This window comes from Hevea brasiliensis, chromosome 11 (assembly GCF_030052815.1).
Source record: "Hevea brasiliensis isolate MT/VB/25A 57/8 chromosome 11, ASM3005281v1, whole genome shotgun sequence".
NCBI lineage: Eukaryota > Viridiplantae > Streptophyta > Magnoliopsida > Malpighiales > Euphorbiaceae > Hevea > Hevea brasiliensis.
The window spans coordinates 12009013-12019710 of NC_079503.1; the positions used below are offsets into that span (position 1 = coordinate 12009013).

Below are 10698 nucleotides of genomic sequence, written 5' to 3' on the forward strand. Positions count from 1 at the left end.
GAAGATGTTCATGGTGGTATAATATTGCTTAAAGGTACGTAGCTAGCTAGGCTGGGGACCTAGATCAATTAAGAAGGGTTAAGATGTCAGCTGCAAATGAAAATGTCAAATGATGACTTATAGTTATCACATCCTTAGTGGTTTTTCTTAAACAACACACCATTTTGAGTCTCTTTGCCCTATTTTATTATTATTGCACCCATGCTGCATTTACCAGTGCATTCAATCATCCATAGCCCAGGAAAAAAAATATATGAAAATGAAGAAGAACAAGTGGCAATTTAATTAAACTGGGTTAAGCAGGATATGGGCCTTTACGTTTTTTAATGCATTTGCTCTTATGGTAAATTTATAAATTTAGGGTTTGAAAACAATGAGCAAGGTTTGTCCTGTGACACATTACCAATAAGGAGGCACATCAAATGTTAAACTTATAGCTTAAGAAGGGAATAGTAATTGTTTCAAAGAAGACAATGCCATATCAACTTCTAATTTCATGACATTTACCATTACATTACAATAAAAGAAAGCTAATAAGATTGGTCAACTCTACTACTAATTAGAGATGCTGCCCCATATTCTCTAATAAACAATCAACTCTCTAATTGTGTTTTCTTTTTTTCATTTAATTTCTATACCCAATAGGGTATCATTTCCTTGCTTTTGCAATTAAAAAACTATGCTATTTTATCTTAAATTCATTCGAACATTTCTCTTTTTCTTGAAAAATTTCTGATTTTCCAAGAAGACAACATGAAAGTGCAAATAAAATTGAAAAAAAAAAATCCTGAATTATGAAAATTTGAGTTTCCACAGAGATTGCCAACTTTGGTAAACAAAAGGCAACTAGAGATTGGAAAAGGAAAAAAAAAAAAAAACTTTAAAGAGTCTAAGAAAATCAAAGGAAGTTAGGCAAAATTAGAAGAATAAACGAAATTCACTAACGAATTTCGCTACTAGATCATCAGAAGACCCCACCTGAATCACCTGCTGCCTCTTCCCTACGTTACTAGATCAGCTGCCCGAAATCGGGCCCCACGTGTTGGTGAATCAAGTAATCGTCCCCGTTGGATACATCAAAAACCATACTCTGATGGTGATGGAGAAATTGATGCTGTTGCTGCTGCTGGGCCCTTAGCAACTCCTTCTGACGCCGAAGTTCCAGCACCTTCCTGTGTGAATTTGAATGCTTAGTGAGCACAAAAGTTGGGCTCGCGGCAGGCCGATATTCCGGCACCAATCTACCTGACTTGTATCTCACACCACAAGCGTTGCACAGCGTCTTTGGACCCATTGGTCCGGTCCGCCACTGCGGCGTCTTGTCTGTGGCACAATGCAGGCATTTTCGCCCGTCACCATTCCCAGCTCCACCATCGGCACCTTCTCTTCGCTTTGGCCCAGGAGCTTTAACTGTCTTTTTCTCAGAGATAGGATGGTTTGCTGGGGTGACGACGATTTCGGGGTCCGATGATGAGGTGGTGGGGGAGAGAACGAGAAGGCGGGAGGCCCAGTTGCATGGGGCAGCTCGAGAGCGTTTGCTACGAGCCTTGGCTGGGACGGACATTTCTGGGTGGAAAATTGGGTTGTTGTTGTTGTTATTGGTGGCTGCAGCGTTGTTGCTGATGGTAGTATTGTTAACATTGCAGTGAGATTGAAAATTTCGGATTTCTGATGATTCGTCTGGTCGAGCTCTTATGCCTGATATCAGCTGGAGCTGTTGCAAGTCCTCGCTGGAGAAGGATTCCTCCACGAAATTCGATAACCATTCGAGCTCAGCCAAATCATCATACTATTTTTGAAAACAAAGAACAAAAAGAAAGAAATCATTAGTAATTTGATTTCTCCAATTTGAATTGCTTAAATTAAGATAATTACTGTATCTACAACTTTCATGCACAAAGTCTGGAAATTATAAAACTTTTCTCTTAATATCCTGCATTTTCTTGGCAACCAACCAAAATTCAACAAAAACTTCGAAACGGTAAAAGTTCAGAAAAATTTAAAAAAAATGAAAAAAGATTATATGAATTCTCTCGTGCATGTTGAATGGAATTACCGGCACGCAAAGGTCGCTAGAGAATTGAGCGTCGGCAATATTACGGGACCCAACATCTCCTTTAAAGCAAGGCTCACATCCCGAGAAGGACGATGAATTACAGCTATCGACAACAGTAACGGTGGAGGAATCCGTGGAGTTTCCAGTAACGGTATCGAAAGCGCCACCATCGGTAACAACGGCATCCTCGTTAGAGAAGTCCAAGAGGTCCTCAACGATGAAATGGTCACCACCTCCTCCACCACCACTGGGCTTAGAATCCAAAGAATGGTGCTTTTCATTTGCAAATTGCGAACAAATCCCAGACTGACCATAGAATTCTGGTGCTTCCATAGTTTAAATTTTTGTTTTTTTTTTTTCCCTTTTTGTCAAGGCAGAAATGAGGTGAGGAAATTAAAGATAGAGAGTGCAGTGAGGGAAATGTGTGTGCAAAGAAAGAAGAGTGAGAGAAGTTGTGGCTTTGATATTAGAGAGAGAGAGGGTTTATTCGCGCTTGAAGGGGACAGGCGGACACCTAAAATGGAGGATTTTGACGAGAAAAAATAAGAGAGTTTTGAAGAGAGCTACGAGAAAATTTTTCCTTTTTTTTTTTTTTTAAAGGTAAAATTAAAACAATAAAAAAAAATAAAGAGGCTTTAATTGGGATAAAGGAAAATACTGTGCGAAGTTACATCTTTGCCCTTTTGCTTTTGTGGACTTTCTCTTTCAGTTCACCAGAATTGTCCTTTTTGTGATAGTAGTTATGATTGATCTCGGTGAAACCAAATAATTGTCTGCAACTGTAAAAAGTAAAAAATGGGTATTACTATTATATTAATTAATGTCAAGGTATCAATTGGTTAAGATTAGAATCAAAGCCACGTGCATATGATGGCGACGATGATGATCATGGATTTCAACGGTTATAACCAGGGCACATACCGCATATAATCATTACCCATTGCTTAAAATGCCAGCTACTGACACAAGTTGATTAGTGGGTAAATAAGTAATTAAAAAATTAAAATAAATAATAATTAATGGTAATTAAATGTTCAAATTCAACCCCTTAGGAACCGATCTAGCAGGATTATCGCTCAGGCTTGTGCATTAGCGTCCAAGTTTACAGCCCGACTCCTCTGCTTTAGTTATCCTCGGTGCTCGTGCCTTTTTTTTTCTTTTTTTTATTAAAAAATGTTTCCTCTGATATTCAGCCTTTTTTTAAATAATAATTTTTTTTTATAATATAATTTGTGCCCCGCTAATTCTTTTTTTTTTTTTAATTTTCAACACCCACTTGTAAGCACGACGATTACAGCTCAATTGTGAGAAGATGGACGGCCGTGATTTTCCCAACGTGTAGCCCTCTTCGGAGAGAGAGAAGAGAAGCCTGCCTGCCTGCCAACCAATGCGGTTTGCTCTTTCCGCTTTAACTTGCCACGTAAGATTATGTGAGCGAGTCTACTGTTTAAGGACTTGGTTCGCGTTTCTCCTTCATCTTTAACACATTTTCTTGCCATGTCTAAATTTTTAAAAAATAAATAAAATAAAAATCCAAACATAGATTTCACATTTTATCCACCTTTTCTTTTCCTCCTCCAAATCTCAATGTGTTGCCATTAATATTACCAAATAAATTGTCTTATTTTATCCATTTGATAATAATATATGGGGGTGAATAAAATTAAATTAAATTAAATTTATTTTTAATTTAATTTTCATTTTAAAGAATTTGATGCACTCAGTTTTATTTTATGAGAAGAAATTGATAAAAATCGGATTGAATAGTTTATTTTAATTACTTGTTTTTAGATTTTAAATTAAAAATAAAAATAAAAAATATAATTAAAATTAAGTCTTAAATGAATTTAAAATAAAGTTAAAAAACGTAAAATGAAACTTAAATTGATAAGTTAAATCAAAACGGTTCAGTTGAATTTATCTTTTTAATATATTACAAAATTTTATTTATTTATTTTAATTTTTCAAAATCGTTAAACACCCTTTGACATTAAATTTAAAAAAAAATAAAAAAAAATTTATTAAATGAAGATTAAATACACATCAAAAATATAAAATTTCATATTACTATAATTTTATATAAAAAATTTAAAATAAAAAATTTATATAAAAAATAATAATAATTATCTTATATATCTTAATATATAATTAATATCTTAACAATAACAGATAATAATTGCTCAATTATTAATGTTTGTTTGTTAGTTACAAGTTACTAACGGTTAATAATTTAATTTTTTTATAAGAAGAAGACCAATGAAATATTAATATATATTTTTATATTATTAAATTAATAATTTAATAGTCAAATACAACCCAACAAAAGATTAAGAAACAACTTAATTTGGTGATTTATTTCTTTTTTTTTTAATTAATTTGATGGGCTATTTCGTAATTTTAAAATATATATACTACAACAAAATATTTGAAAAAAAAAAATCAAAAGTTCGCATTTGTGGTTTATCCGAACTTAAAATCATTAATCCACTGCAAAATTTTAACATAACGGAATGCATGGCGCGCAACCACGTGGCAAACATCGAGGAGTGTAGAGTTAGTAGTTGTGGGACCAATGTTTTGATGTACACCAATCCCTACGTGAGCCAAGTCCAACAATGGATAAGGTGCTACAATTGCTATTTATTGCCGTGAGCCTGTGAAGATATTTTCCGTTTTCTTTTTTTTTTTATTTATTTTTTATTTTTTTTAACCTTTTTGCTTGAATTAAAAGGAAAGCCTGAAAAAGATTGGGAACCTGGGCCGTTGCTTGGCGTGTAGGGTTTCATTTACCAGGGATTTTTTTATATATATATATATTTTTTAATTTTTCATTTTTTAAAAAGGAAAATTGAAGTATTTAAATATAATTTCTTATATGCTTTGGAGTCCAATTTGCATGTGACGGTGCTGGGGGGTGGTGTCAGTGAACCATGTGAGTGATCGGCTCGCGTCAAAAGCCCAGACGGACGGTGGTCAATGACACGTGGCGCTAATTGGTGGTCTTTTGCCTTTCCAGGATGCTCCCGCCCAGTTATACGTATTAGATACATTAGTCTTTTTATAATTTACGGTAGATATAACGTGAGAGCACGTGTCGGATTCTCACGTGAGACTTAGGCAATGAACATGTGTTACCTCCCTCATGTGACAAGTCACGTGGGATAGACGTTCTGCGTTTGCTTTCCAAGTAGGTGTCCGTTTATCGTTACTAAGCTCAAGCTATTTTGGAAATAAATATATATAAAAAAAAAAAATTCTGGTCAAGTGCAGTAAGAGAGGCCTAGTTTTTGCCCGACAGGCTTCAACCAGAAGCCCATTTGCATTTCTCTATCTCCCATCGGAAGGAAAGAAAAGGGCAAGTTGATGTTGCACTCATTATTACAAACCCAGCAGCCATTATTCTTAGAGACTAAGGCAGTGTTTGGCTTTACGTTAATGCTAATTAACACAAGGAAAAGTAGCTTTATCGTGTTGAGATCTTCCTTTCTTTTTTTTTTTTTTGGTCTTTTCAAGTAAGCCACTCCTCGCATCTCTCGAATAATCCTATGGTGGTACTGGTTGGGGTCAATTGCTTTCTTGGGCTAAGGCTTAGCACAACTCAGAGGAGAAAAAATAAGGCCCATTGTTTCATTTTGGGCCTCTTTACCCTTGGGTGGAGCCCAGCGTACAGTTTTAATTGAACCCTCTTCCTTAGCCCGGTGAAGCAATTACTCCGGCTCTGCTGCCAGACGTGGGCCGGTTTGCGTTTTGGGTTCGATTTCGAGAAGCAATGACATGAGAAAACTGAAAAGGCCACTGCTGAGATGCGGACGACAAGTACCAACTACCAGTAGAAAATAGTGGTAGGCTGAGCCTCCTAGTCATCACAAGTCACAACGATCAAACATTAGAAAGGTAGGAAATCAAAAATCGAAGCTTGATCCACAGATTCATCTGTAGTCATTGAGAGTGAAATGGAGAAGAAGCATGATCATAATCCACTCCGATGGCTAAATCTGATGGTATCGGAGCCTTATTATCTCTCTCATTTCCTCGCTTTCTTCTCTTATTTCGTCCTTCGCACCTCCTCATCCCTTGTCCTTTCTCCTCACATCACCCACCGTCTCCTTCATTGGGTATGTCTCTTCTCCCTCTTTAATTCTTTTACTTTTTTTGATTATTATATGTAAACTTATTTTCTCTGTTTGTGCAGGAGATTCAAGGGATTCTGGTGCTTTCCGTTTTAGCTGTTATTAAGGTATAGCTTTGGCTTTCTTGAAGATTTTGTGTAAGCCTGTTAATTGGTGTATTTTTAAATTTTTTTATTGATAATTTTTTTTGCTTGTATTTTTAGATTTTGGGAATTTTCTTACTTGTTTATTCAGTATTCTTCGTTTATTAGAATAGAAATTTGAATAAACTAGATATATGTAGGTATGTATTTTGTATGTGGAAATGTTTTGTTGTGCTAAATGATCTACATTGAATGCTTAACCGTGTGGCTTCTGTGAATGGTAAGGAAATTTAGAATTAGGCTATGATATTTCTCATATATGTGAAGCTATTCCCATTTGATCTCTTATCAATCGCAAAAATTAGCTGCTGCAATATGGTTGCTAATTCTGGATCTTCCCTAATTTTTATAGTGCGTGAAAGAAGAAACATGGGAGGCCTTTGTTGCTGACATACTGTTCTTTGCAAAGGTGATTACTAACTCAATGCTTTGTTCTACTTCTGCTATATTTTCTTCTATTTTTATTCGCATCAATCAGCATTGATGCAATTGTGAATTTGTGACAAATGGAAAATTATTCTTTTAAATTGGCCAGGCACATTATCAATGCAGTCATTGTTACATTTTCCAATGTGCAATTGACAAGTGATGCCAATTATCAGAACATCACTAATAGTGGGAATTCTGCTGACAGTGTGAGGGGCTGTGACTGTGTGAATGGTCTATTTATATGCTGTAGCAAGTGTTTTATGTTTTTACGACAAATATAGAGCTTTAAAAAATGATTGAACTCTTATTATTTGTTATTAAGAAGTGCATAAATAGAAGGGACATGGGTACATGGTTATCATTTCAAATTGTTAGCCTCATTTCAGGTCTTAAATTTTTCACACTAGATCCTATTCTTTACTGTATAACACCCAGCTTAGTTTCTTACCCATCCTTTCCGTGCTATGTTCTTATCCTATTCTGATTCAACTTATAAAACTATATTTCAGCTTCTTCTTGTTGCCATTACTTTGATATTGGATTACCACTTGGCTCTCTGGTACATAGTGATATTTTCAGGTAGATATTTTCTTGTCATTTTTTCTAATTATTATATAAATTAAGGAAATTTGGATGACATTATGAGAAATTGAGTTTGCAATTTTTACCGTATTTGGTTATGCTTTCTTATGTTTGAAAGTCAATACTTTAAGCTTACTTGTATCACTGAACACCATTGATAAAATATTGCATATTTATAACCTTTGTCAGCATATTATTTTCCTTTATTGTTTTTGTTCAATTGTTCCATTTGATGACATATTATTGATAAGTTTTGTGTTTTAATGGTGAAGAAAAACAATACCAAATTAAGCATTGAGCATCTTAAGATTAAGCTGTTCCTACAGTGATAATTATGGTTTCCCTTTTCTCTTAAAAAAATTGGAATGTACTTTTGTTGTGCTCTTTTCATTTTGCAGTTATATATATCTCAACACAACAGCCTGCCTTCCAAGGACAAGGTATGGACCAATTAGTATAAATCCTTATTGATAATATGCATTTAATGAATAATGGCTGTGACTTCAAATTTCAGGTCTTTAAAATGCTTTTCTTTTCTAATTGGAATTTCTAGGTACTTCAAATAAATTAACACCGCTGCAATTAGAAGCCTTGCTGACAGAAGGGAACACATCGAGATTCTGGTTGGTTGGTTCCTAATACTTTTCTCAGAATTTTTAATTTTCATAAATGACCTCTTTGTTGAATAAAACAGATCCATTACTGTATTGCAAACAGTTGATTATCTGGGCAATTGGTGGTTTGTGATTCTAGTGATTAATGAATAGTCATTTAGTTTCACTTTTCCTAATTTTAAAGAATTGAGCATTAAAAAGAATGCTCCTCTAAAACCATATACTTATGTGGTTCTAAGACTACATTAAGGATGGAAAAATAGCTCATATTTATCAGTTTGAAAGGGGTTATGAATTTGGTGTCTTGTCTTTTATTACATACAAGCTAGATCACTCATTCATTTGGTTTTCCATTTAGCACAGTTACAAATAACTTCTGTCTTATTTCATCTCTAATCAGGGTTTTTAGAGAAAGTTTACTTGGAGGGTAGTTTGTACTAGAGCCTTTAAGTAGTTTAACTTGTCTACTAAACTAGATTTGATGTATTTACTGTTCATGCTCATTCGATATTTTTAGCCGAGTGACAAACTTAATCCTGGCAGGTGGAATTTTATGCTTTCTATTCATCTGCTTGTATACGTGCAAGTCGGTGTTTTCCTGAGCTCTCAATTATGTACGTATGTTCTTTTTTTCTTTTTGAATTATTGCCTTTCACATAGATGTTCGCCAACCTTTTCTGCTTGCAAGAAGGAAAGAGAGGGGAGAGGGGGAGGGGAGAAGAAAGGAAAGTTTTATTTAATTCTCTTTTTTGCATATTTATATTTCCTTGTGACAGATACTCGACCAAGAACTTATCATTTGGACGGGTTGATCTTGGACTCTTCCCAAATGCAGCAGAAAAATTTGGAATATCTCTTAGTGGTAAATAATGTCTCATAACCCATTCTAGATGTTTCCCATTGTTTTGTTCATTTGCCTTATAGTGGACTGTAAGGGGACCTTGTACTTGCAGGGGGCATGAGCCAACTTCCTACTTATATATTATTTGAGAATAATGCTGAGGTTACACGCTTTCCAGAGTGGGATTTTGAAGCAAAATCTTCGCATCCTCCTGTCAGTAAGGTACTGCACATGCATATCATTTCCTAAAATCTTCAATCCTCCCGTCATTACTTGATGTGCATGTCATTTCATAGACAATTTTGTTACCTTCATAATTCCTAAATGAAGTGATAATGCAACATGTGAATGAAACAGGCAGTTATTGTAGTAATCTAGTTTTCATCTGTTGTGCCTTGCATATTGCTTGTGAAGCAAACCTTGTGTTTGGATTCATAAAATTAGATTTGAAATATAGGATTTTTGTTTTCGACAAGAAAAAGAAATAAAGAATTTCAATTACTAGATATTGAAATTCATGAATTTAAAATAAAAAGGGAGGTTGGATTGGATTTAAAATAATAGTGGTCTAAAAGTTTTAAGCCTCTTTTCGTTTTTTCTTAATGAATTTGGTTCAAATCCGAATCCATAAATTTTTAGCAAATCAAAACAAAGAATTGTCTGATTGCAATCTAAGGGCCAATCTTTGAATCCAAATACAATGTATGGAATTATTTGGTTTCTCAACAAGAATAAAAATGTTCAACTCTTATCTAAATTGCCAGAACCTATCGTCCAATAAATTTCTTAAGTTTGATAGTCCATACTTGATGTAATTTTTTTATCCTATTTTCATATTAATGCAATTTGAATCTAATTGCATGTATTGCCCATGTTCCAGATATTTTGTCCTAGGAGATTTGAGCATTGATCTCTTCTGTTCCTGGATTATTTGTTTTGCAGAGACTCCTTTATAAACATTTTGAGCTCGATCGACACCTTGTTGAATATCTTAACTGTAAATAGACACTGAAGATAGATTTTCTGCTGATGATTGATGGTTTACTGGCTTCAGATTCTTTCAGTCACTCCAGAATACAAGCATGGGGCTGGAAATGCTTTGCAACCTTCTTTTAAATTTCTTCTTCTTTCAAATTGAATACTGGCATAGAATTTTTTTTGATTGCCACTGTAGACATCTTCTTCCTTCGGCCTTTTGTTCACGTTTCATTCTAGTAAGGTCGAAGAAAAGTTCAATGAAATATCGAAGCTACTCCAGTTTCAATAGATGGATGGTTAAGACTGCAGACACAGGCCCACTTTGGGAACTTGATTAAAAAGGGTAATTCAGTGCACCAGTCATCCCACACTGAGGGGCTACAGTAAAGGTTCATGTATGAAGACTAATCCATGCTTTGTAAATAGTGTTTTTGGGACTGAAATTTGTGACCTTCACATCACAAATAGAGTAATTTTATACAAAGCTCTTGATTGATGAATGACAATCTACACCCTGATTGGATAGGTGGAAAAGGGAAAGGAAAATAACCAAAAGCTAAAATGAGTATGCAAAGCCTACAAGATTGGAAAATGAGGGAGAAGAGGAAATTTGTCTTATTTTCCTACCAATTTGGAGATAAATTAAATTATATATTTATAGTTTTGTTTCTATTGCGATTTTTTTATTTTTTATCTTTTATTTTTATTATCCAGACACTGAGAGGGAAAAGTGAAGAATGAAAAAAAAATCGTTGTTTTATTTTCCTTTTATTTCCCACAATTTATCCAAACGTAGTGCTAGAGTTTGTACCTAATTCCTGGGCCAATCAGAATGATGACAGTTCACCCACTAACTGCGAAACACGATCCTGGTTCTCATAGGAGCAAAGCGAAATCGGGGGCATACAGAATTTTGAAAAGAAAC

At 34.6% G+C, this 10698-nt stretch overlaps 2 protein-coding genes across 2 annotated transcripts; one reads left to right on the forward strand and one right to left on the reverse strand.

Annotated features, from left to right (window-relative positions):
• Positions 1–771: 771 nt before the first annotated feature.
• Positions 772–2637, reverse strand: LOC110648755 (GATA transcription factor 12). Its single transcript, XM_021803093.2, has 2 exons — positions 2057–2637; positions 772–1789 (listed from the first exon to the last, which is right to left on the reverse strand). The coding sequence occupies exons 1-2, from the start codon at positions 2387–2389 to the stop codon at positions 1010–1012; spliced, it is 1113 nt and encodes a 370-aa protein (XP_021658785.1). The 5' UTR covers positions 2390–2637; the 3' UTR covers positions 772–1009.
• Positions 2638–5828: 3191 nt separating this feature from the next.
• On the forward strand, positions 5829–10273 carry LOC110637195 (uncharacterized). The gene is made up of 10 exons (XM_058129882.1): positions 5829–6171; positions 6249–6293; positions 6682–6738; positions 7268–7337; positions 7739–7780; positions 7894–7967; positions 8498–8568; positions 8731–8816; positions 8908–9017; positions 9738–10273. The coding sequence occupies exons 1-10, from the start codon at positions 6010–6012 to the stop codon at positions 9798–9800; spliced, it is 780 nt and encodes a 259-aa protein (XP_057985865.1). The 5' UTR covers positions 5829–6009; the 3' UTR covers positions 9801–10273.
• Positions 10274–10698: the final 425 nt, after the last annotated feature.